The sequence below is a fragment of the Leptonotus elevatus genome, chromosome 4 (assembly GCF_054856555.1).
Source record: "Leptonotus elevatus isolate MCC_2025b chromosome 4, RoL_Lele_1.0, whole genome shotgun sequence".
Taxonomy (NCBI): Eukaryota; Metazoa; Chordata; class Actinopteri; order Syngnathiformes; family Syngnathidae; genus Leptonotus; species Leptonotus elevatus.
Window position 1 is genome coordinate 30,469,283 of NC_141242.1, and position 27,946 is coordinate 30,497,228.

At 39.4% G+C, this 27,946-nt stretch overlaps 3 protein-coding genes across 5 annotated transcripts in view; 2 read left to right on the top strand and 1 right to left on the bottom strand.

Annotated features, from left to right (window-relative positions):
• The window catches only part of LOC147176477 (pyruvate dehydrogenase protein X component, mitochondrial-like), a 17,450-nt gene extending 16,351 nt beyond the window's left edge, over window positions 1-1,099 (top strand). Inside the window, exon 11 of the mRNA XM_086074817.1 lies at window positions 298-1,099. Coding sequence (XP_085930943.1) covers window positions 298-553 — 256 coding nt within the window. The 3' untranslated portion in view covers window positions 554-1,099. The remainder of the gene's footprint in view (window positions 1-297) is intronic.
• A 6,740-nt stretch (window positions 1,100-7,839) lies between these two features.
• LOC147176478 (CD44 antigen-like) lies at window positions 7,840-19,875 on the top strand. Its single transcript, XM_086074008.1, has 8 exons — window positions 7,840-8,354; window positions 14,278-14,443; window positions 15,808-15,950; window positions 16,085-16,132; window positions 17,618-17,941; window positions 19,307-19,390; window positions 19,494-19,572; window positions 19,643-19,875. The coding sequence occupies exons 1-8, from the start codon at window positions 8,288-8,290 to the stop codon at window positions 19,848-19,850; spliced, it is 1,119 nt and encodes a 372-aa protein (XP_085930134.1). The 5' UTR covers window positions 7,840-8,287; the 3' UTR covers window positions 19,851-19,875.
• Window positions 19,876-21,077: 1,202 nt separating this feature from the next.
• LOC147176479 (excitatory amino acid transporter 2-like) overlaps window positions 21,078-27,946 on the bottom strand; it is a 37,509-nt gene continuing 30,640 nt past the window's right edge. For all 3 annotated transcript variants that reach the window (XM_086074836.1, XM_086074835.1, XM_086074838.1), the window contains exon 11: window positions 21,078-26,546. In XM_086074836.1, the coding sequence (XP_085930962.1) occupies window positions 26,475-26,546 (72 nt within the window). In that variant the 3' untranslated portion in view covers window positions 21,078-26,474. The remainder of the gene's footprint in view (window positions 26,547-27,946) is intronic.

A 27,946-nucleotide genomic window follows, 5' to 3' on the forward strand; every position in this document is an offset into this window, starting at 1 on the left:
AGGATTTTGCCCCAAACAAAAAAAACAGCAAATATGCGGGGGAACGTTGCTTGGCATATGTGCATAAACATTCTAAATCATTAAAAAAAAGGATAGACTTTTTAAAACATAAACATCACATAATTTTTTTGTATTCCTTTAGCATCAGACTAGTTATTGTTTTGTCTTCTTTCTTTTTTTTACATTGATCGTATTATTATTTATTTATTTTAAGTTGAGCTATATGTTTATTTTGTGCTTTTTCTCTCAGTATATTCACCGTCTCTTATATGTCTCCATATTCTTCACTTCCCTCAGTATATCCAACCTGGGGATGTTTGGCATTAGTGGCTTCAGCGCTGTGATCAACCCTCCACAGGCTTGCATTCTCGCCGTCGGGACCTCCAGGCCCGAATTAGGTCTGTGCGAGGACAACCAGACCCTGCGTACCCAACAGCTGATGACCGTCACCTTGTCAAGTGACGGGCGGCTTATCGATGACGAACTTGCCTCGCGATTTCTTGAAAGATTCCGCGCCAACCTAGAGGAACCTCGCCGCATGGCTTTAGCCTGAAGTTTGGAGAAAAAGCAAAGACGCACTTGTGTGATAACGCCTGCCCTCTCCTTCATTACTTAGTTCCAGGTGTCAGTACAGGAGGTACAGGGTCCTCTTTGTGTTTGTTGGCAGTCACCAGGCTTTGTGATGCAAGAGTCAAATTGAGCTCCTGTTAGTTATTGAGAATTTTTTCCAACTGTCAGTTTCCATAGAGGCACATCCTTTGATGTTCCTTCATCACGCCACTCGTGTTTGTGTATACATACTGTATATTTAAAGGTGTCAGTTCTAATGTGTCTGTAGGCTGTCAACATCTTTAAACATAACATAAATAGAACTGTAAACATCTTCATTTTAATTTCTTTGTCATATTTATTGCACCTACTTGAGACGTTTCCTGTTACATTCAAAATTCATTAATTTAATGTTAAGACAAACATTTGAAAAGGCGCATTGTAATTATCAAGTTATCTATTATCAATGTCCCTCATGCGAACACATTGCAATCATTTTTAAGAGAGACACTGTCACATGCAAATAAAAAGTCTGTTGATTGACTGTTAATGTATTTTGAGGCTCAATTCATCATGTGAGTTTAGCACACATTGACAGCGAAACCACAGATGTGTTTGTGTGTATTCTAATTAGAATACAAGAGATTGCGTCAAGGAGAATAATTTCATAGAAGCCAATTAGGATAATTTCCTGTGGTAAACATACTGGTCAGCCTACACTAGCAGATGTTTATTTGCCCCAAGTGCACCGAACAGCTGCTTCAGTAGGTGGAGAGATTCTTGTTTGATTACATCCCAAATTGGGCAATGCTGTGACATGAGACCGGGCCATGTTCTTGTTGCAGTTTGATAAGACAAAAGAGTGAATAGTTAATGACATTTTGACCACCGCTCTTGAGAACATCACAGTTTGATTGCTCCCACGCTACCCAGAAGACTTCACACTGCATGCACATTTGTTTTTTGTGGTCAGATCAGAATGTACAAATAGAAAGTCGGTCAAGTGTTGAAAAAGACTGTAAACACAAGGGTTTGAGTCACAAACTCGCAAAAGCCGAATTAGTAATATTTGATTAAATCTGACCAAACAAAATTGCTTTTCATCAAATATAGTGAATGTATTGGCCGCTCAAGAGAATAATTGGCTTGTTGCCTGAAGCCAACAGTGGACAACATTTCCGTACAGCATTAATTATGTATTTTTCATCTCTGTTTCAAATGAAAGTGATTCGTTGAGAAGTGAGCTATATTGAGCTCCTAATCGGACACTAGTGCTCGTGTGGCCAGCTGCTTGCTAGAGATATGAACCTCACAGATGAACCAGAGATCAGCTCAAATGCAGACTGACACAAATGTTGACAACTGCAAAATATATTTCTTTAGAAAGTCAAGAGTCCACCTGCTCATGCAGATACAATATAAATTGTTTAAAATATATTCCTTTAAAGGTATATTATGTTTTTATTGACATAGTCTGTACGTACTAAAGTGACAGTGTGTAGTATTTAGTGCCATCTTGTGGTAAACTTATAATCCATTTTAAAAATCCACTTATTTATTTCAATAGTATGCAAAAAAATTATGTTCTTTTATATCAGCGTACATTTTTTTAAATATATAAACGTAGGTCTAGCGCTAATTCTATTAGGTCGCGCTGTGCCTTACAGGAGGTTGACATGTTTCGCTGCCATCTTTCTGCTACAAATACCCAAAGGAGGAGAACTTTGCAAACATTGTAGGACTCTGGTGCTCATGTTGGACCCAATGGGTCGACCACCGCTTTATCTTCCACCGCTGCCAAGGAACTGCAGATGGTCATTGCTGCGTCTGGTGATTGGGGCTCCCGCCGCTTGTCTCTTTTACTAGGTTCTCCTACAAGCCACTCTTGTTAGCCGCTTTAGCTAGCTCCTGCTCTCGGGATTGCTCACTCTCGCTCGCTCACAAATAATAATAATGGGCAGTAATTTGTGGTAGGCTTGTGAAGTGTGATCTGTAGGCACCGTAGTGTGCGTGCTTCAAAATCATTGCATTCTATTAGCTTACCACTAGATGGCACTAAAATTATACACACTATAAGTCATGTTACTATTAGTTATATATCATACTAAAAGATGTTGCAAATATCTTAGTCTATCTTATTTAACACCAAGATAGAGGCAATGTAATTAAAAACTCAATTCTGCAACAATCATCTTTACTTGCACGTTACGACACGACTCGCTTAACAACCAAGTAAAAGAACTTGGGACCGAACAACATGTCATCAAAATATGATGAAGCTACAGCCTGTAGCTACCAGCAGCTAATAAAAGTCACATGGTCTACTCTGTGACTAATGAGGCATTTGTGTCGAAACAAAGACTCTTTGTGTGGTAAGTTTACACATGTTCTCTTTTTAAAACGAATATCTGTTACTGAATGGATATATCCGCTTGAGAGAATTCTGACATTTTATGTTTTGCAGAAGGAGATCTGGATAAAAATGAAAGAGGAATTAGACAATTTTTGTTCCGACTGATATTTTTGATGAACCATACACAAGGTTGCGAAGATATTGTAGGGCTCAGCGAGCAGTGTAGGTCACACTCATGGTCACACAGCATGGAGCAGTATGGAAGCAGTTACTTTGGCAACGATAAGTGGCAAGTGGACACGACTGTTGTGCCAACTTGGATTTGTTTCAACTCAAGTGATGATTTTTCCAAATCCAAGGAGATCCTAATGATGATTCTTGACTGTCCATCAACTGAAAAATATTATTAAAAATAATTTCAGCCGGCATTTTGATAGGTGTAAATGTAATTTGGTGTGCGGTGCACGCAATCATCCTGAGACCTTAGTATGTGTTTGCCCAGTATCGTCCCTCTCTTTTTTTTCTTTTTTTTTTTTATTATAATTTTTTTTAAATACATTTTTATTTTGTATGTGGGTGTGTATGTGCGTGCGTGCGAGTGTGTATTCATGAGTTCACCTAAAACCTGTTAAAACATCACATACCGTTCACCTAAACCGAACACTTCAGAATCCAGCCAGAGTCGTGAGGCCGTCAGGAGACCCGAGGAAGGACCAAAGAAAAGAAAGGAAAGTGAAATCCAGCACCGACCACGGACAGGGGATCGCAGCACTGCTCTATACTGCGGTCTGCCCCAACCGATGCCCCCAGTTGTGTGGTGCGTTAAAATTGGAGGGGAGTTGTAGGGCGAAGACGGTGTCTCCACCCGAAGCCCCCCCCCCCCCCACGTGTGTTATGTGCCCTATATGTCTATAAACTAAGTGTATTGTGCCAAACTAGTGCAGTGAGTTAAGAGGAGCGACCAAAGGGCCCCCCCCCCCCAACCGAGGAGCACCCGCCCACCAAACCCCCACCCACCCCACCGTGATCTCGCGCAAAGTTTGTTCAACCATTGTTGACAGGATTTCCTCACTTAGCCCATTTTCCTCTCACAAGCAACACACCTTTTTTTGTGTATGTATGCAGCATTTTCATTTCACACGTTCCTCCTTGAGATGTCATTCGTATTCTTGTATGAATCAAATGATCAAGGTTTTAACTGCCTGTGCTGATTCAGAGTGACCGAAATTGGGGGCCGGGGGCTTATATGACGCAGGGCATTCCTGTTGACTATATGACTTAGTCCAAACGTACTTGGTCTGCTGTGCAGTCAAAGCCAAACCAGGCTCTTGCTTTGTTGTCATTGTTCAAATTTTAGCCTCGGTCCAGTCATGCTCAGCCAGACCAAGACACTGTTGCAGCTGTGTCCATGAAATGAAGCAGAAGTAATAAGGGGTTTCATGTTATGTCTTTTGACATTTCTATATATGCATAGGGATATTCCAGAGGACTCTGTGACTAATTTCAAAGGACTGCATGGATTTTTCACGCCTTAGCCTTGCTGTAGGCTACTTGTGGTCAGCAGGTCAAGTGAGGCAAGTTCATCAAGCACAAACCCAGCACATGTTTGTCACATGACATATCTGTCCGTCTGTTCATAATCACTATACCGTTTTTCTTGCCGCAAAGACATTTTAGACATGTCCAAAATTTTATGGCATCAAGAAAAACGGTTTGAGAGCAAAAGGAAAGTTTGAGAGTTTCTTGGTGATTGTCTTAATTTACAACATTGAATCTTCCGCTAGCTTATATTAAAGACAAACATTCCGCTTTTCTGACCTGATTATGATTGCACTGCAACTAGTTGTTTAAATATGCTGTTCCATGCCTAAAATCTGATTTGTGCTTGTCACTTTGTGGTAATTTAGTTCACCGGAGGGAAAAAGGCATGATCCATAAAAGGAATGCTGAAAAGGTTCCATTATTTGGCCATTACGCAGATTTCTGACCGCAGGGACGTCTGATGAGAGAGAGTATGTGTATGTTACTGACTCGCCATCATGGAAATGTTTTTTTTGCTGTATTGGCTGAGTCAGCAGTCTAATGTTTAATTTAGGGCTCAGTCATTGCCCGTCACCTCAGCTACTGTTTTTTGTTTTCCTCCCATGACATCATAGCAAAAAAGATTAGATAACTATCTACACTCTGGGTAGTGTTTTGTAATGTGAAAAGAGACTGTTGACTACTTGAAATGAACTCAGTTTAAAATGATTTGCTTTTTCTGAATGTGACGGTGATTGAACATTATACCACTTACTGGTTTTGTCTATAGGTATGTGTGCTTTAAAGGTGACCTATATTGGACCTTGTGTATGCTCAGCTGTTTTAAAGTAGATTGATCAACCACAGCCAGTGTTACACACTGATCTCTTAGTTTTGTGTCAATGATTTTCCAGTGAGAGAAACTAGGACAGACATTATTCTGGCAGAGAATCCAAATTTGCCTGTATAATCATTAGCTTACGCTTCTCACATTTCATTCACAGAGAAAAAAAATGATGTACTGTTGGTTGACTTGAGAAAGAGGAAACTCCAACCTAACTTTATTCTGGTGCAAGACTGCTTGTTGAGTTGTTTGTATCTCACTATAGAAACCACTGCTTGGGAAATGGCTGTGACTATACGGTGGTTCTTTGACCGTTATCTCCCGAGTAAAGAGAAGTCAATGCAAATTAATTCAGTCACTACTGTATCTAATTTTTTTTTAAGTCATCTTTTATGTAACCGAGTACAGTACAACAATTTAGCCCAAAGTGGATGTTAGTAAAGGTTAGAGGAAGTTTCCTTGAAAGTATTTTGTTTGTTTTCCATTATGACTGATTAGAAGATGGATAATGTGGACTTTGCATAATGTGGTTTTTTGTTTCTTTGTGTGTTTTATGTTTTATATTATCAGTGTACTTTACGCTTCCTGTGTTGTACTTCTCAGTGACTTAATATTGCTGGGCATGTCTCAAACTGTCATTCCTAATGATTTACAGGTTGATCATAAATACAAGTCAGCATATATAATTGTAACTTTTATTCTCTTATTTTTTTTTAGTAAACGTGGTTCTATTTAACTGAATGAGCAAGAAACAGGATAAAGTTTTGTTAGGATCCTATGATGAGTCACTGACAAGTTACCGCTCGTGCTGCGACATTAGACATCCTCCAGCAATTTGGAAGTCACAGAAGAAGTCATGCTTCGTCACCACGTGTGTTTGTGTGAGTGCTTCCACAATGAGTGTGTTGTGAGCTCTGCTGTGTCCGTCAGTTGTTGAGAACAGTGTCATGGTTACAGTAATAGCATAGCAGACATACAGTAAACAATAGGCTGGCCATATTTTGATTTCCAAAAAGGAGGATACTCGGTACGGCCTTGAGATACTTATTATATGATATTTATATTTTGCTATACATTATAACTATTTTAATGTACGCCTCCTCTGTATGGGTTTACTTGACCAATGAATAAATAATGTTCAACCTTTTTTGCCCCAAGATCTACTTTTCAAGCAGCAAACATCCCGTGATTGACCTGGGTAGACAGGGTCAAACCCACGCAACCACATTTTGGGAGCGCAGAGCGCTACCAGTGAGCTAAAACTCTGGGCTGCTGAAACACCTTAACACCTCATTTGAATGCTCAGGATGTGAGGTATGCGAAAAGCTGTCCACCATTTTTTTTAAAAAACAAATTTATAATAATACTAACACGCACACACAAAAACCCGCCTATGTTTTTTCCCTACACCTCTCGGCATCGATTTGGGAGCAGTCCGCGGTTTACCAATCACAGTAACAACACGGTGCACTCCACCTCCCATTTGTCGAGCAAAAAGCATCAGTCAAATTCAACACATGGTAATCGGTAGTGATGGCAAAATGAAGCTTCATGAAGCCCTTGTGATATTTTTTGACTCCCCTAGATGGTGCTCTTGGTTTAAATATGAAGGCTAGTGCAAAGGAAATTGATTACATTTCCACTGCATCTTTCAACCAAGAGTGCCATCTAGAGGAGTCAAAAAATATTACAAGTGCTTCATGAAGCTTCATTTTGCCATCACTACCTCTCGGCATCGATTTGGGAGCAGTCCGCGGTTTACCAATCACAGTAACAACACGGTGCACTCCACCTCCCATTTGTCGAGCAAAAAGCATCAGTCAAATTCAACACATGGTAATCGGTCCAGTGAAATTTATTGGTGAATTGTAGGCGGCACGGTGGTTTACTGGTTAGCAGGTCCGCCTCCCAGTGCAGAGGACGTGAGATCGAGTCCGGGCTTCAGCCTTCCTGGGTGGAGTTTGCATGTTCTCCTCGTGCTTGGGTGGGTTTTCTCCGGGTGCTACGGTTTCCTCCCACGTTCCAAAGGCATGAGTGGCAGGTTAATTAAACACTCCAAATTGTCGATGGGTGTGATTGTGAGTGTGGATGGTTGTTTGTCTCTGTGTGCCCTGCGATTGGCTGGAAACCAGTTCAGGGTGTACCCCGCCTACTGCCCGAAGCTTCAGTTTTTGGGTGATTGTCTTTGTGAATAATATTTTTGGCTTTTCTAACCATGTATTTATCCACCTAGCTTGGTGCACTGGAACTGAAAAATGTTGTCCCCACAAAGTTGAAGGTGTAGAATTGATTGATTAGCTACCATAAATGTGTCCCAATACATTGTGAATGTCCTTTGGTTGTTTTCCAGTTTCCTCCCATTTTGTATTTCTAACCTTTGTTTTTTTTTTTAAATGATACATGTGTCTGTGATATGGATGTGACCGGCTCCCATTGCTGCAATCAGATCACACTGTGAGACGCACAAACCCAGTGAAAGGGAGCAGAGACAAGAAAATTGGTTGAATTGAAAATGAAGTGAGGAGTGAACAAAAGACCAGATGGGCACAGTGAAACTGTTGCTGTCTGAAAAGAGGAAGGAGGGAGACGGAGAGGGAGGAGGTAGACACGGAGCCTGATGAGAGTGAGAGATCACCTTCGCCTTTACCCATTCCAAATGGTGGAGGACTAGCGGCGGAGACAGAGAGGTGGGGCAAGTGAGTGTGTAGTTCACACGAGGCGCTCTTCCTCTTCTTTTCTCGCGTGGCCGCATACAGCTGCTGTGGTTTGCAGACACAGAGGAGAAAAGTTGGGCAAAGTCTTAGTTTTCTCCAGCTGCCAACACACACACAGACAGGAACTCTCTTTCATAGAGGAAGATTCTTTTTTTTTTTTAAGTGCTTTCTAATTCATTCACTGGTTGTTTTTTTACACACACTCACTGGCCGTCCTGGTTGAAGGGGAAACAGGACTACTAGTGGCTTCAGACTCACCTTTACCTTCAGATACTCTGCCAGACATCCAGACTAGGCTCATCCAAGATGTGGACTCTTCTCTTGGGGTTCACCTTAGGACATCTGGCTTCCTGTCAGTCAGAGCAACTTCAAGGTGAGCAGACCATGCCTTCTTCCACTGCTCTTTGTTTCAAATGAGCTGTTTCTTCCGGCTTCGTGTAGAATAAAATTTTCTGAATCTTAATGAGAAAATGTAATATGTAAATTTAAGAGAAAATAAATAAATGAGTGGGTGCTGTCAAGAGTGATTGTGCATGCTCCACACCAGCGCAGGCAGCCCCTGTCTGGCAGTCGGAGACTCCTGACAGACACAAAGAAAATGCTTTTTCGCTGTGTCTGTGTCTAACACACGTCCAAGTGCCAGGCAGTAGAACCATTTTATTGATTCTGAACATTAAGCACAGCTTCCAGAGGCAACAGGAACCCGTTTTTAAAATCTTTATAGTATGAATCACACATTTTAATGCTTTACACTCTACCACAAAGGATGTTCAGCACCACCCCTCTGTGCAAATGTCATTCCTTTTTCCTCTCACATGTGCTCCCAGAGTCAGGTTTTGATTGGATCTGTTGCCCCGGGCGATACATCTATGGAGGTGCTGAATCAAACAGGTCTGGGTGCATCTAGCTTGGTCCCACAGGAGATGGTTGTCAGGTTGTTCACAAAGAATCCCTCCGGCACCGCGGCGCTGAGCATTACAGCCCCTAAATGAGTCCTCATTGAAAGGCAAATAAGAGTTTACTTCTAGACAGCCTCTATGGCTGTGGGAGGACTTGAACATGTTTGTTCCTTTCAAGGCTTCTTGTGAGCAGAGGAGGGAAGATATTGTGTTGTTTTTTCTTCCTTTTTTTTTTTTAAATGTCAGAGTGTTCATCATGGCCCAGGACAAAGTCTTTGAACATTAACTGTGTGGGCGCAAGTATATCATTAAGGTCAGGCAGTGGGATCCTGTTTCCAGGCTAACCCATCTTGTAATCTTAAATTAGATTCATGGAAGGATTTTACAATAACATCTGTTAACCAGTGACATTTAACAGCAGCTTTTCTTGTATTGAGTGCTTATAGTTCATGAGTGCAACCCTATTGCTGACCAGAGAATTATGACGTCTGGTTTTCAAGCTAAGAAGAAATGCAAAGTGTTGTAATCTCAACATTTTAGGATGTTGGTGAAGAGAGGAAATGACTGTCAACCAAGTAGACCACACCTTTATGTCGTTTACAAACGACTTCTCTTACCCACTTAACCAAAATATATTGTCTCATGTTCAGATTTATCACGTGTCAATGTGTGGTGTGGTCAGGGTCCCTAAAATTAGAATCAGAATAATCTTTATTGACCAAGTATATAAAACACACAAGGAATTTGCCTATGTTAGTTTAAGCAACTATTACAAAAGGGACATTTAGGACATAACACATAAGAACAGACAGTCTTTACGTAATGTATGTGTACCATTTTTGCTGCAGTACCAAACAAATGACAACTGTGCAAAAGATGCAGGGAGTCATCAAGGAAAAATAAAGTGACCAGTATTGCAATAATTATGATACACATTGACAATTGTACAGTAATGCCAAGTCATTGGCATCAGGTCCGAATCAAGAAGCCTTTTACCTCTACTGACTTCTTCTTCCACTTCACCTCGTGTTTGCCTCCTTCACCAGGCGGCAGAAGACAGCGTGTAGTCTATGCCTTAGTACCTCTTATCTGTTCTTTTTGTAGGGCCTCCTTTGGTAACATGAAGCTCTTTGACATAGCTTTTACTTTTTAAAAACGACTTTTTAAGAAATAAATTGAAGTCACTTCCAAGAATTTAAAATAAATACAAGTCTGGATAGGATGTGAGATGTGAGGGCCTTGAGCTTAGCCTAACATAATGTGGCCTGTTGTTGGCTGATAACTTATACTGACTGTGCTGGGTTTAATCCGACTTCACTTTTTTATCAACTAATGCTATACCAGTCAAAGTATTTTACATTTTGGAGGATTGGTTAACAAGACTCATTTAGAAGTCCAAAAATTATTCAAAAGCCATATTCATTTTGAATTGTTGAAGGTAAAGTAAGAAATCGAGACATGATGATGAAATCATGTACAAACCAGATAGGAAAGAAAATATTTTTTTATGTCAATGGAAAAAATGTCACCACTCATCGGAAATTTGCAGCACCCTTTCTTTTTCAACAAGATTACCCACAAACCACAATCACCAACTGCAAATGTGGTTTGACACCATTTTGTGTTACTGCAATACATTTATCTTCATTTCAGTTTGCTCCCTTGTGTTTCATCACCTACACTGTAGGTCCTACAGTGTTCTGAACACATTAAATGTGTATGGAACAGATGGACTGGCCGTCCTTCGTGTGACCTTCCACTATTGTTGCAAGAATGTGTGTGTACACCAAACCTATTTTTCAGTGAAATCTCACATTTCACCTGACACACTTTGTTGTGAGAGTTAGGACTCGACTGCTGACAGAGCAATTCATTGAGGTGCCAACGGTCATGTGATGATGCAACATGGTGGCGCCTTTACTGGAGAGCTGGTAAAGCCATGAGGCCTGCTTCGAAACCAGCTGATGAAATTATTTTTTTCCTTTTTCCCCCCCTTTTTTTGTATGTGCGTGAGTATGTGCATTGCGTGTGAGTGTGTACTCATGAATTCACCTAAAACCTATAAAAAAAATCCCATACCATTCACCTAAACCGAATACTTCAGAATCTAGCTAGAGTCGTGAGGTTGTCAGGAGACCCGAGGAAGGATCAAAGAAAAGAAAGGAAAGTGAAATCCAGCACCGACCAGACATCACCTACTACCCACCGGGTTACTAACCAGAATCTTTCACCAACCCCAGAAACATCCAAATTCCAACAAATAAGGGATTAAATCAGATGATGAAATCTGATGTTAGTCTGAGCAAGAATGGGTCTGTTTGAGGGTGACATCTTGCTGCATTCTGAAGTTATCAATAAAATGTGACTGTGAAAGACTCAGGATGATAAGTGAAAACAACAAGTCTTGTTGATGGAGATATGAGGGTATGCTGGTTGGTTGCGTTATGATGACTAAATATCGTTGATAACGATTCAGTAGTTGTCTGGATGAGTATAATAGTGTTTGTGCAGCTGCCGGCTTGGGCTAATTTGGACTTTATTAGCATGCAGAAGACAAACAGATCATTAAACAAACCCAACAGGAAAATGGATCAGAAAGTTGAGGGAGACAACATGAATGGAGAGTTGAGCTTGTATATTACTTCTACATTAAGTTACTGTACAGTAGATTCCTTTTCCTGTGGCTCGAGGTACCAGGAATGATCCGCGTCCTTGCTTTCAACTTGATGATGTTACAAAGGAAGCTTTGGGGTGGTCACTACCTCAGGATGGCAGGCTTTGGGCTGCACAAAGACCCCCATGACTGCTCCCTCTGCATACTAATGAATCCCTTTTCTTACAGTTTTTGCTGTCTTTTGATTTTGCTGGCTCATTTTGCAAGGGCACAACTAGTGTTGTTTTTCAGGCTAACTTTTTGCGACACTCTGCCATGTGGCAGCATGTGTTAAGGTTCTGTCAGGTGCCTTTGTCTTTGCTACATTGTGGGGCCCATACACGCGTGTTTTTCCAGGTTTAACTACCATTGTGGGGACCGACTTGAAATTGTGGGGACATTTTGGTGGTTCAAGTTCAGACTTGGTTTTAGAGTTTAGGTTTGAATTGGGTTATGGTTGAGGTCAGGGTAAGGAATGGGGGTAGGCAATCATTTTTGATGGTTGGGGTTAGGGAAAGAGGCTAGGAAATGTATCACATCAATGAGATGGCCCCACAAAGATAGTAAAACAAACCTACGTGAGTGTGTATGTGTGAAGTATGGGTGTGAGGGGGCGGCTGCCGTTCAAGACAAAATTGGCTCAGACTCTTGTTGCTCAACTGCCTCTAACAGCAGAAAGCTCCACTGATATAAACAGTTCACCAATAACAGATAAAATCGTGTCAAATAATAACAGGTTAAATGTAAATCTTACACACTAAATGTATCTTCAAAAGAGAAAAAAAAAAGAAATATTGATGTAGCATAAGTAAATGACAATGAATATGCTTTCACTTGTTTTCTTTGCATACATGTTGCAATCCAAGTTCAAATTTATGAAACGGTTATTTTCTCAACAATTGACTTCCCTTTTTTTTACACTGCCACAGCAACACGTTACCTTTTGTGCTGCAGCTTGTGGTAATATATGTGAATACCTAATGTAATACAATGATAGTTGTGAAGTTAACAAAAAACAGGTCTGCTCTATTAAATGATCAATTTCATTCTCTTAATTTTTCGAAAATTACATTTTTTTTGTTTTCAAAGCTGAGCAATAACGATCTGTACTCTTGTTATGTACAGGTTGCCATGGTTACAACAGTCCACAATCCCCAACCTGACAGTGTAATGACTGTTGATGATAAATTTCCATTGGGTCATCACAATTGGTACTGTAATGCAACTACAGTATGTGTTAGTTATAATAGTGTATACTATGACAGTGAACCCACCATATATTATATATCAGAGCGGTTATTTTTTAATCCGATTAATCACATCTTAGAATTTTGATTAATAACGAGTAATCACTTAATTAAAAAGGCTTTTTATCAACATTTATTGCCCGCCAAATTTGAAGAGCATCTGTTACAGGAAGTCCTTGAGTTCCGTTCCTATGCTGGCGATGTAACCCTAATTTCGACTTCTGTCAATATTTACATCAAAAACCATTGGACAGTAATTTAAAAAAACATATTTGTGCCACCAGGAAGATGTTGTTATGTTTATTGCTCAAACAACCTGTGCTACATTTGACGTAACCATCCAATGTCAAGCTAAAGGGTAATCTGCCGGTGAAAATTAATAGTGCGATTAATCTGTGTGTGTATGTGTATATATGTATATATACATGTAATATTAGCTAGAACCAGGGACTTTTAAACCCGTATCTCACAGAGGGGCGAACATTTGCAATGAAGATGTCTTTCAAGGTCACAGCGTTTTCTAAACGTTCTTTAAACAGTTTTAATGGCTTCCCAAACAGTCTTAATGCTCTTTCTTGTCACAAGGATATTTTGAACATGTTCAAAATCTTTAGTGAACGATTAAGACTGTTTAGGAATCGTTGCAACCTTGAACGAACCCTGTCGTGAAATCAACATTCGCTAGTGTTGCAAACGTTCAACCCTAAGTGGGATACAGGCTTTAGTGGTATCTCTGAATTCTAATTAGGTACTTAAGAAATCTTCCTGTGGTCAGCCACAAACATTGTCAGGGACATGGCAAAATGTGTCACTGGAGGTAATTGTATGGTTGTGAAAGTGGCCTCTTTCACTTTCAGCGTGGATGCAAATGTTCACCTGCCTGTATCAGGAAACCCCCCTGGCTCCTTACTGCTGCCTGTTGCTTGAGTACTGGTAGAAGTAATTTCCCTTTGTTGTTCAGCTCACGTCTGGTGAGACGAGGTCTAGGCTTTTATCATAGCATTTAATCTACTAGTGCTAAAACATGACATAAATAAAATCATTTTTTAATGTTATTTTGATGACTTTGTCTGTGCGCATGTGGTGTCTTTGCCCAAGGCCCTACACTGCAGACACAAGATGCTTCTGTTTTTTGCCTCACCCCATCATTGTCTCATGTTGACCACATGCGTATGTCCATGGAACACGCTATTCCCGTGTCAAATCACTTATCTGCTTATCTGCCACTGAATGTCTGTGAAAAGGGTCTCGTGATCCGTGACGGGGTCTCAATGAAAGAGGCTGGAAGACACCCAACACAGCCACACTATGATTTTGCTGCCATGCACATGATGCTATAGATTTAATATAATGATAATGATCTTTAAAAAACAAAAAAACAAAAAACTGTGAAGACGGAGAAAATTGGAAGATTTGGAGCTGATAGTTGTTTTGACCCTACTTTATTATTTATTCATTTTTAACTACAAATCCTATTCTGTTTTATTCTTTCCACAGTCAGTTCTCGCAGTTGCAGCTATGCCGGAGTGTTTATTGTCGAGGGTGAAGGTCGTCACTCTCTGACCTTTGAAAAGGCTCAAAAGGTGTGCGAGAAGCTACAGACTACAATGGCAAGTCTAAAACAAGTCCAACAAGCCTATGACAAAAACATGGAAACCTGCAGGTGAAAGCACAAACTTTTCATTTCTCTCACCTAATCAGCTCCTTTCTTCACATTAGTCTGCTTGTATTTAAAGGGACACTTGACCCATTGAGCAATTTTCAGCAGTAAGTTAATATTTTGTCAAGAATGAATTTGATAACATTATTATTTTTCATGAACCATTAATACCTATAAAAACACATTTTTCAACTTGCTGTCGACTGAATATGACATCACCTGTGCCAAGCGACCAATGATGGCTCACCTTTTTTCTGGGTTTGGTCAGCAAACTCAGCTAAGATTGGTCGATACCTACTTCCTCTGCACAGGTGATGTCATCTTCAAACGACAGCAAGTATAAGTTTTTGAAGATATTAATTGTATATGAAGAAGAATGAGGTTATCAAATTCATTCTAGACAATATATATATATATATATATATATATATATATATATATATATTGTGTTGATGCCTGCTTTTTGTTTCGCCTACTGTTCTTTTGTGTGTTTTTTTATTTTTAAGTGTTTCTCCTGCCTTCACCCGTACCCTGAGATGGATAAAAACGGGCGAGATTTTTGTGTTTTATTTATATTCCACAAATTCAATAGTAATCAGAACATATAATTGTAAATAAAAAAACATTTCAGGAATACTGCAGTGTACTCCAATTTCAATTCTGACAATATTGTACTACATTGTAGATACCTGATTTGTTATACAAATTTGGGAAACTATAATTTTCTCTTTCTGACAGGCACCACATTATTGTCACATTATAACATTGGCAGACTGTCATGACCAGGAAGGCCTTCAGTGCTGTTCTATAGTGATGGTAAAATGAAGCTTCATGAAGCACTTGTGATATTTTTTGACTCCTCTAGATGGCACTCTTGGTTGAAAGATGCAGTGGAAATGTAATCAATTTTCTTTGCACTAGCCTTCATATTTAAACCAAGAGCACCATCTAGGGGAGTCAAAAATATCACAAGTGCTTCATGAAGCTTCATTTTGCCATCACTACTGTTCTAAACACTGTGTACTATTTGTTACATGAAATTATATTTCTTCATTGCATACCATATCGCTTTGCTGCACTGCTTTCAGTAGTATGTGGATGTTGGATTATTTTTTATCCAATCCAATTTCAATATTTACGTGTTGAACAGCATCTCTGATGAGTGTGATCTGTGTGTATTTTGGTAAAGCAGCCCAAAAAAGTATTTTTAAGTTTAAATGACTGCAGATTTTCTGAAATAGATCATACAAATACTGTGACGTTTGTAAATGTAATGTTTTGGCCACGATCACAGTCGTTCTGTCCCCTTTGTCAAATTCATAGTTGGAAAAATGACCACGTCAATGTCAAATGTTTTGTCTTGTCAGGAACGGCTGGACCAGCAACATGAGCTACGCCATCCTCAGACACACACACCATGAGAACTGCGGACTGAACATGACCGGTTTAATCACTAATTCTCGTGATAACCCGAATGAAGGTTTTGATGCTTACTGCTATGATGAAACAGGTTCGTTTTGGGGCAGTGCAAAGATTTTTCCCATAACACACTTAGAATGTTTTGCATATTCATACACTGTATCTGACTGATGACCTTTTATTTACGTCTCAGTTGTTATTTCTTCTATTTTGTCCATGTACTAGCTGGGCCTGAGATAAACTGTAGCATGGCATTTGAAGGAAGTGGACAAGGTAAGAACAATTATCTATGCATGCATTCATTTTGGGTTAGGTTCGGAATGTAATATTATTGCCGGTAAAACAATCAACATGTCAATCTACCATTTTGTGTACCATCTGGATTGACCCACCTTTTCCCTAGTGGGAAATCCAGTGTGAGATTACATTTCACAGGCACATGGGAGACTAATTTGATATCAGTGTTAACAGTCTCATGTTTTGTTTTAACTTGTCTGGCCCAGTTATGCAATTATGACCTTATCTCAGCTCATTGTATTGTTTTGTCTCAAAGATTAATGGGGGCGCCAATAGTTGAGCGACTTGGATTTAGCACTGGGAAGGCTGAAACTTTCCATTGAAAAAGAAATGCTCGCGTGCGTCTTTGGGCAAGATTGAACCACATCTTGCTCTGTATCGGAAGTGCCTTCATATGTGGCTAAAAATAAAATGTAGTTAAATCACATAACTTATAAAACATATCTGCAGTATGTGTCATCGATGGTGATGCTATTATAGTGTCGTTTTTAAACTGCCCAACAGTAAAACGGATATGCAATTTTTAAATGGAAAGTTTTTAATACAGTTTCCATCTATATTATTAATTTTCAGTAAATGTAATTATATTGTTCTCTTTGGGTGGTGTGTGTGTGTGTGGGGGGGGGGGGGGGGGTGTAATGCATGCTCTGTAGGGTTTAAGTTTGGGCTTTGGATAAAAACTCAATTAGTATCTGTAAAATGAAAATTAATGTCTTCTAAATTTGGTACACCACCGAGAAGAGTGTTGTTAACAACCCTGACAATTTTGATTGATAAAAAAAAGACTCGTCTTGTCTTGCTATTGTCTCCACTCCCAAAAGCTGTCCGCTGATTAGTGAAATCACGCAGTGCACAAAAATGGAGTCTGCTTTATCTACTATCTTTCTTGTTCCTCCGCATCGCTACATGTTTGAGCCACAAAAATATCCGCATAAAGCCTCTGGTGGCTACAACATGTCCCAGTGGGTCGTTGCGGGGCTTTCCACTGTGTAGCTATAGGCGCTAACTGCCGCTAGCTCAAAACAGGACTCATCTTGGCTGCTGGATATGTAGGCTTATCTGCGGTGTCACCTCTTTGTTTAGGAATTTAAATAATGACACCGACACTGTTCTGTAAATTCTAATTGTGGCGTTTTTTGGGCGTGCAGTCTTGCTAACTGTACACTGCAGTGGTACAAATGGGCACAGTAATGGTAATTAACTAACGATTGATTGAAAAACCACTAATGCGACTCCATTTTTTTTATGGCGGAGGAGGAAGGGCACATGCCGGATGACCAAGTGTGTCACAAGGAGCTGTTTTAGCCAAGCCGAAAAAATCTGGAAAACTGTTTAACGCTATATTGCTACAATTCAGTACAACAGAGCTCTTAGTCGTGTTCAGCGATAATCTTCAAACATGTATAATGTATTTAGAAACATGCCAATGAGGTTGCATCAACTTTTCTTCTCCTTTGTCAGTAATTAGCTCCGTAGAGCCTGGCCTGCAGGTGTCCACCCCAGCAGAATCTGTTGGGGTAACTGTTATGGCCCTACCTACCGTGTCAGAGGAAGCCACAGAACAAAATACAGTGGAAGATAGTTCGCTCGGATGGGGCACCAATGACAGCGTCGTGCTCTCGTTTACCGCCGGAGACTTTGATCAGCCCACCGGATCTGGGCTGCAGCCACCCGTCTCTGAAGAGGACACTCAGTCGACCCTCGCCCCTGTCACTCAGCCCCTTCCAGATGACACGCAGGAGGATGTGATATTGCAGACTGAACATGAGGATGCTACGATAGCGGGTAAGTACGACAGCAATCGGAGTTTATCACACACCTGACTATGCAACTATTACATATGAAGAGCGGGCCGTGTATTTAAACTGTTGGTTCAGATTTGAAAAGGAAAGTCATTGATGCCGCAACTTCATCACTGAACTTTTAATAAGACACGGTGCCCTCTGGTGTTTGACTTTTTTTATACACTAATTCCTTACTCAACTCAAACTGACTAGACAAACTGGCAGTTAAATTCCTTCTGCAGGCATACTTTAACTGACTTTGTTTTTAATAATACTTTTGATCTTTGATATAGATTGTTTAAATTGAATGAAACACATAAATGTCTTATTTGCCTGAAGGCCAACATAATGAAATGAACTGTTCACATTAACTTTACAATACTGTCTCGCAACCTTTCTAATTTGTTTAATAATCACATTTAACTCTTTCAAAAGACTCAAAGAACACAGGTTACAGGTTATCAATTAAGTACGGAAAATATATGTTGTGCTGTATGGCATTCTAAATATTTCCATAATATTTCCAGTCTGAGTTTGGTGATTATGTTAAATGAGTTCTAATAAAAATAAAAATAAGCTTTTAAGATGGTTTGATTTTTTAATAATTTATGCACAGTAGGCCTATTTGTAAACATTTAAACAGATATTTATGAGATGAGCATAAAAGCGGTTGAGAGTGATTACTAATTACTTACTATTTTACTATGAATATATAATGAATGAATGAATATATTACCATGAATGAATGCATATATTACCATGATATATATATATTATATATATATATATATATATTATATATATATATTGCTGTGACTATAATACCTAGGGATGTAATGATATCCAAACATCACGATACGATAGTATCACAATATTGAAATGAACACACAACATTGTGCTTTTGTACATTACAGCAATGCATATAAACAACCTACAATCTCTAATAACACTTAATATTGAGGCACTTACTTTCTAATGCACGCACACATTGAGTTCCTCCACATATTGACTCGCTTCACAAGCATATTATGTTCCCCTTCATCTGACCATTAGCGTGGATTTTAAACATAGAAGGGACAAAACATGCCTTGTGAAAATTAAACTCCACAAAAAAAACTAGCCACCAGAGGGTGCTAGAACTGCACAAATGGAAATCAACCTGACTTTTTTTAACAGATGTGCTGCGTGACATGACGATGACGATATTGTGGCAGTTTTAATATCGCGATATAGTCGTTATCGTTACATCCCTAATAATACTATGCTATTACTGATTACTATAATATTTTTGGTTGAGTGATTGATTACGAATTACTTGTGAGTAAGAGCTGAATTAAATTGGTACTTTTTTTTAAACAAACTGAAGCTACTGAACAACCCCCACACGGCAAGAAAAGGATGAATGTGGTTGAGCCACAGCCGGAACAACGGGATCGCAGTAATTCATCAAGTGAGTAGCCACGATGTGTTTCCGTCAAGTCATTTGTAATCAAAGTCAAATAGCGCTTTGATTTGCGCCTAAAATCAATGACAACAATTCTTCTCACTTGCAGACTGGCTTGTCATCATTGGGGTGCTTATAGCAGTTGCCGCAATCCTCTTTGTGTGTGTGGCTGTTGCCAAAAGAAAGAGGTAAGCACATGAAATTCCAGTGCATTTTGGACACACGGCAGACAAGGCAACATGTGATGTGTTCTCGCAGCTGGTGCGGTAAGAAACAAACCCTGATGATCACCTCCAAAGAGAGCGAGGGGAACGGAGCAGCTGGAGTTGTAGCCACCAGTTCCCAGGCCCAAGAGAGGGAGCAGGAAATGGTGACCCTCATGAACAAGGAGAAGATCCAGGAGAACGGCAACGCTGAGGAGTTCACCGCCATCACGCTAGAGGAGACGCCTGATAAAGAGGCGTGAGGGAGCAGGCAGAGGCAGTGGAAGAGAGGGTGTTTGGTCGGGGGGGGGGGGGGGGGGTATTTTAGAAACTGCTTTGGTGGTCAGCACTGGATGGACACTGAGTGGGTGTTAGCACATAGTTGTGTGTGTCATGTAGAAACATAAAGGCGGCACTGTACTGGAGCAAGGCTGCAGGGTCTTGCATATTGTTTGTCCGGTGTGCCATATTAGTGAGGAGGGGGATGGGAAGCATGCATAACAGTGTGCGAGTGTGTAGTGTGCCTGTTTTTGTGCATGTGTTATGTGATTTTATAACAAAGGGGTGGGTGGTGAAAAAAGTACTGGTGGGTTGGAATGATTTGATCAATGAAGTCATTGGTTGGGATTTTTATTTTTTCAGAAGCGAGCGTAAAACGCACATCAGCCAAAATGGTGAAATGCCCCGAATGACACTGAATTAAAAAAAAAAGTGTCATATAAAATATGAGCAAAACAATCTTTTATATTGTTACATAGTTGTTTTTTTATTTGCTAATTTTGCTTTCCTCTGAACTAATTAGGTGTTTTCAGTTTTTCAAGACAGCTGGAGATGTCACCTTTTTGATTTGTGCTATTTTTGTTGGTCTTTATGTGTAACATTGTTATTAATTAATATTATTATTATTAACAATTTAGCTTAAAATGTCCATCCCATAATAGTGGCCAGTTTTCTGGTTTGAATCCCCGTTGAAGAAAACAATGTGTCGATTTCCTTTTAGGGTTATTTGACGGATCATATGCAAAGTTGACATCGAGACAATAAAAACAAAACACAAACAAAGCTGAAAGTGGGGAAAAAAGTGATAGTCACTCACAAGACAGTTGCTGTAAGAGAAAGAGGTAGCCAGGTTTCCATGGCAACGGGGAGTTGATGCCAGAACATGCTTGCAAAGGCAATCAAGAGTAAAAGAAAGATTACCGTTAATATTGTCTGGAAGGAATATCAAATTGAATCCTGTGTCAAGATGCGAGACAACTTTTTGTCAAGGAGTGACGTCCATTTTCAATTGGTACGTGTCCTTATCAGGTCGCGGGTGAGCAGAACTATCCCAGATGGCTTTGTGGCAAGTAGCAAGTTTGTATTTTTTCCCGTGTGTGTATAATGTATTTGTATTGAATGCAAATGTTTGTCAGTTGAATCGCAGGAATTGTCTTGTATAGTTGAATGATGAAGAAAAGTTAAAAAATAACAACAAACGACAGTCAATATTAGTTATGAATCAACATTTATTAGTTATATTTGTATATGTACACCAAAGGTACAGCACATTTAGATATGTAGAAACAGATTTTTTTTATGTATAGCATAAGATCAAGGAAAGAATTATGTACTTTTTTTTGTCTTTTTCTCAATATCGCCCTCACATGTACTTTCTGCCTTTACATCAAAATAAAAGCAAAAGCTTTACAAAGAAGGGAAGGCCTAAAAAAGTAATACTATGTTAGGAAGGCAACTTCCTGTTGACAAAGGTATAATTCCGGAGCTGTTTCTTTCGAAAAAGACACATTTCAGTAGAAAAGAGTGGAGATGTAGTTAAGGGACTGACATTGTTTCCTTTTTAAGCTCAGCAAGTTCCAAGTGTTTGTGTGTGTGTTTGTGTGTGTGTGTGTGCATATTGTGCATTGCGTAGAAAGTGAAAAAAGGCAAGCGGGTAAAGGCAGGTTGACTATGGGATTTGTTGGCATTGGCGTGACGGTCTGACTCTCGGTTGCATGTGTGGCACTTTGACAAAAAAACCTGAAAGCAGTCTAGAGATCAATGATATGCTACTAGAAAAGCATCAGCTCAAACATGATGCCGATACTGTGTATGGGAAAAGGCCAGTCCTCGCCAGTAAACAGACACAATGAGTCACCTGAGGAATGATGCTCAATATTACAAAGTGATATTTTCAAATGTGGTATTTGTTCGTCTCCATTTGATTCTTCACTCTAGCCTACCTACAGACAACATTTGACCTTCTTTTCTGCAACTTTTCTCACAGTCTCCACCAAATAAAATCATGTTGGCCCCGTTTAACAAACGTCTCCTCTTCATCTCGCTTACTTTTGTTCACACCCTCTTTGTTTTTTGTCTCCTCATGCAAATGTTGCTTCAGGATATTCTGCATTGCCACGGGTCAGGACATTTATATATCTATTTATGTACAATGACAATGAATGAACACTGCTTATATTGTCATGGAACAGACATTCAAAAGGCTTACATTAGATACAAAAAAAGATATTTATACTTTATATTGTTGAGTGACAGATAAGTAAAGCACCTAATTATTAGAGAATAAAAAAAGAACAAACAAGCAATTTAATACACAATTTCCTGCCTATACATTTTGTCTAATCTAGTTCTACTCAGGACATAGATGATATATTTTCTAGAGGATTACATTTATAATGTAACAGCAATAAAACTATATTCCTACAAACCATTTCATCATTTCCCAAAGGGGCAAAAAGATGAAAACAAACACCCACACCAACAAGAAAACACTGTTAACTACAATATATACACAAAAGTGCAAGGAGGCACTTCAAATATCATGCTTTTAAGATAGTGGTGCAAAAAAATAATCATATCATTTTATTCATGCTTCTAAAATAGTTTGAACATAAACGCGGTCCAACTCTCATCATGATCGTGTTCATGGCCGCCTTGAAAGGGAAGTCAACCCCAACATTTTCTTTACAATAATACGTTCTATGCGCGCCCACTAGTCTGAACACAGTATTCCGATGAATATTCCGTTTGTGGAATATGAGTTAAGCAGGATTTTTGATCCATCTCAAGGGGTGGCTGAAGATGGCCTCACAATTGCTCAGGGCTCAGGCAACGACCAACCACGACTCACCTGTTTTCTGAAGCTGAGCCATGATTGGTCGTGACCTGAAACCTGAGCAACCGTGATGTCATTTTGGGTCGACAGCATGTGGCAAACTGGCCGCCACCTGAGACCATGGATTTTTGTATGACTGGACTATCAATGGGCTCTTTACACAAATCCACTACTTCCTGAACTCAATTCCACAACACAAACTGATTAATCCAGGTGTGTCTGGCCATTGTTGTCGTGGTTACTGAGGTCTTGTGGTATTGAGTTCAGGAAGTAGTGGATTTGTGCAAAGAGCCCATTGGACCGCTGTGGCTGAAGCTTGAGGGTAGCCATCTTACGTCGCCACTGTTAGTGGCAACTTAATACCCCCCCCCCCCCCCCGTTGAAAACACTGTTATCAGTGCGTGTTATATCTTTAATTAGCACTCACATTTGTACCATATTAGAGAAAATTTTAAATCATATTCTTAGCGGTGAAATGTGCATTTAGTGGTTCTCTTAGACTTTTCGTACAACCAAGAAGGGCTTACCGAGTGACAACGTAAGATGGCCGGCGGCGGCTTCACTTCTTCGGAAGGCAAGCAAGTTGCATTGTTTGTCCATTCATATACAAAGGGGTGGATTTTGCTGCTTAAAGGGGAAGTCAACCCCAATTTTTTTTTTTCACAATCATATGTTCTATGTAGCCCCACTGGTCTAAATATAGTATTCTGGTTAATATTGCGTTAGTGGAATATGAGTTAAGCAGCTAAATCCAGCCATTTTCATCCATCTCAGGGCCGGCTATTTTGTCAGTTGTCGACTGAAGATGACATCAATGTTGCTCAGGCCTCAGGTGACAACCAATCACAGCTCAGTTTCAGAAAACAGGTCAGCTATGATTGGTCGTTGTCTGAGCCCTGAACAACCGTGATGTCATCTTCAGTCGACAGCAAGTGGCAAAATGGCCACCCACTGAGGTGGATTTAGCTTCATAATTCATATTCCACAAATGTAATATTAATCAGAATGTCGTGTTTAGACTAGTGAGGTCACATATAACATATTATTGTCAAGAAAGGTTTAAGGTTGACTTCCACTTTAACTAATATTCCACAAAAGCACTATTAATCAGAAGGCCACGTTTAGATATTGGGGGTGCATATAAAATCTGATTGCAATTTTGAGGTTGACCTCTCCTTTAACGGAGAAATTTTGTTCCTGAAGGTAACAAGACCATAAGATCAAAGTGGAAGGGCCTGTTAAGGTGTCAGTGCTGTGCTCTTCAATAATGTGTCACCTTGGCGCTTTGTGTGAGTGTGTTCAAATGCAATTGTGTGCCACAAATATCAATTGTGAAGTATGAAAGCCCACGGTGATGGCTTGTGAGCGTGTGCTTCAGGAACGCTGCTCTACTGAGAGCTGCACTAAATCTTTTGTTAGCGTTTCTATTGTTACTTCAACACGCATCGTGTGTCTTTTTGATCAGTGTGATGCAGACATCTTCAAGGCCGGGTTGTCACCAAGCACAAATGACGAGAAACAAGACAGGAGAGAACGACACAACACTGAGAACAAAATCTCACTCATACGGTATAAGACTCACACTCTTTCTTGTTTGAGAGAAGATAAATGAGCGTTACCTGATTCGGGTCAAAAGTGACAGAATATGGGTCCGCTGTTGTGTTGAGTGAAATCAGGGATATGAGCACACAAGTGCAGAATTCTAGGGTTTTTTAGAAACAGTCTTGGGCTCAGGTGGCTAAAAATATGCAATTGTTTGCCTTTGAACATGCAGCAAAACAAGAATCTTCCGAGGCTCCTCGAGGATGAGTATAAATATTTCTGGTCTGTCTCTGTTTATGCATGTCAACATTCCCATCTGACAACCATTGGCTGTGCTTTCTCTCGTCTTGGTTTGTTTCATCAAAACTAATTTGGCCCTTAGCACAGGTAGAGGATCCCGTCATCCAGCGGAATGTCGGTAAAAACATTCGCCTTTGCACATTGTCATAGTCAAAATTTGGAACTGTTGTGCTATTAAGCCGCCGTTTCTTAATGGGACAAGCTCATGTGAGGAAGTAAACATTAGGATTCCTGCACATTTCTTCTTTGTAGTAAACATAAAGGCCTGAGAATCTCCAGTCATCTCATGGAATCACGGTACAGTATTTGCATAATTTTGAATGTGCCGCTTACCGGCTATTGAAGTCGATGGCTCATTAACTTTTTTTTGTGCCATGTTCTTTGTGCTTTACATCATCTATCATTTGTGCCATAACGGATTTATAGACAAGCCAATTCCTCATTGGTGTTTCACTCCAAATTTTGTTTCAGCATCATTGGTGCAACTCAATCATTTTGGGCAGTGATATGCTGGGTTTTAAATTACAGATTACGTTAATGTCAAAAGACATGAATACTCGTCGCTGATATGATTGTGGCAGTTTTAATACTTTTGTAGCATATTTAAATGAAATATGCTACTGTTTGGTCCCAGGAACTCTCTTAGTCATATGCCATTATTCAGAATGCAGACCCAAACACTAACACACGCTCCCACAAGTACACACACACATACACATTCACACACACACATGCACAGGCGTTTTACATTGAAGACTTGAGAAAAATGTCCCTTTACTAAATTATAGTGAATTACAAAGGAAACACATAGTGGCTTAACATTTGTCTTCATGGTACGATTTGTGCTTTAATGTGAATAGTGGATCTTATGCTATAAGGCTCAGCATAATCTGCCCTCATCCCTATCATCAATTCTGGCAAATAATTGGAAACAGTAGCCAGGTGCATTCTGAGACTAACAATAAACATGATCTTAGCAGGTGTGCTTATGATGGCACTAAAAAGGAAGTAAAGCGACAAAGTGGTCGCCATGACGACTTCCACTCGTTACAATAACACTGGGGGTCAATTTGAAAACAAAAATCTGTTGAGTTAGATTTGCTTGCTGATTGAAAATTGCAGTCAATTTTTTTCAGTTATTTCTCCACAGCTTACCCTCCAGATAAGCAAAATTCCACTGATTAGCTGCAGTAAGAAGAGTTGATTATACGATTGGACTCATCTACAGAAACGTGGAAAATTACTTGTGCTTGCACAATTGAGTGGCAGGTGACAAGTATGTGCTCAATATTTTGGAATCAGAAGCATACTACGAATTAAGAGGTTTCTTTCATATTTCATTGTATGTCAATATTTGAAAATTTTCATAGAACCACATATCTGTCAAAAAAAATAAAATATATATTTTTTAAGAAAGCAGATATCTATGGTTCAAAAACTTGATGAGATAAAGAAAAATTTGGCTCATTTTTTGATTCCGCTCCCAAAATTTGTTAAAAACACCTCTCAGACCTAAGTCAACGAAAATTGTGTCCCCCAGTGTAATCACTCACCTCTGAGATGCTTCAAAAGGAAGTGGAATGTATTGCTAAAAATAGTGTGTTGCATTTAATGTTTTTTTTCTTCCTTTCCTCTGTCAACCTTGAAGTATGTTGTGCAAGAGTTTGCTAGTAAGGACATAATTGTGCTCTAACAGGAAGCGTGTACCGCTGTTGTCTCTTCACAGTTAAGTGAATTAGTAGTATTTAGCAGTCAGAGAGACAATTACAAAAATAATCTTAAAGGGACTAATAATAAACAAAACTAGATTACATAATAAACATTAGTAGTTCTGTTCATATGACATTTTTTTCATTCACTCTTTTTTTTTTCCATCACCAGAAAGGAAAGCTTGTGGAGGCCAGGAGCGGGGGGGATCTCTGCACAGCCCTTATTCATGTTTCCATGGTTCCTCCTCAACAAGCGTGCACTCCGCAGCAGAGCCGTTTGTGGCTGAGGTTACCTGCAAGCAGTTAGCACGGAAATCTAAGACACAACACTTTTACATCCACGCAGGAATTACACATTTGTCAATTAGGCGCCACGGATTTGCATTGCTTAGAGGCAGTTAGCATTCATTCATATTTTGGAAATGCACTACTGTGGAACATCTAAAATTGAAATATCCGGAAACTGTACAAATTAAAGTTGTCAGTATATATTGGCCAAGGGTTTATTCTGACTGTGCTCACATTCAAATTAGCTGTGTCAAGATACGAGTCATCATGTGTTAATAATGTTGATTAAGCATATTTTTACGTTTGTGTGACAATGTTAAAAAAATGTATGACATGAAGTGTTTACTTAATTTTACATTACATTTTCATATAAACAATTATCAATGTATATATTTTTTAAAAGTATGTTTAAATAAATACATTATGGCAAAAGATTGACAATTTCAACAAATTATTTAAAATCCAAACCAATCAGAGAATGACAATCACTCAGCAAAGGATTGTGTTCAACCTTAGAGGTTCCACTGTAATTGAGATATTATGATAATACATGAAAGCAATATTTCGGCAAATGCACTAATGATCTTCTGATGAAGACAAAATAGTGTTTAAATGCCATATTGTTCATTTTGGGTCACGTGTACTATACACTGGAATACTTTGACAAAATAGCAGCAACAAAATATGTAAACGCTACGCCTGGTACTGGAACTCCCAGAGGACGGCTGATGAACATGCATATAGTGCTCTTATGAGTGGAGTGACCTGGGGACAGACCAAACATTGATGATGACCAAAAATTAAAACGACATAAAAAAAAAAAGTTTGCATGCAAATTAGTGGCACAAAAGTGACACAAACACACTGAATGGATGCGTTTTGAATATTTTGCAGAGCCACTATATCATGTTCACATTGAAAGTGAGTCATGCTATTAGCAGATAACAAAATAACCAAACTAGACAAAGAAGAGAGTGGAAACAGCAAGCTTCTGGCCTGTTGGGAGGACGATGTAAATGATCACCCTGAACAGAGTTCTAGTGCCAGTGTTACCAGGCAACACCTTCCATCCTTTAATAAATGAATAGGGCATATGCATGTGATGTTGGTGTGTATATACATACATGAAATTCATGTTTCCTGTATTGTTAACATATTAAACTAGAGGGCTGAATGTGCACTGATTTTATATTAGACAGCCGTTACGATAGGGCAGAAATAGCTTTTGTCTAAAATACTATAACCCCTGTGTGGCAATAATGAGTGCATGGTAGGTGTGTCTCGGGAATATTTGAGCTGCTAATTATCTGCAACATTTTCCATGTTTGGATTTTAAAAGGTGACCCATTGGAAATCTGTTAATAATTAAAATAAACTATAATTAGATGAATGGAAGATCCACGTG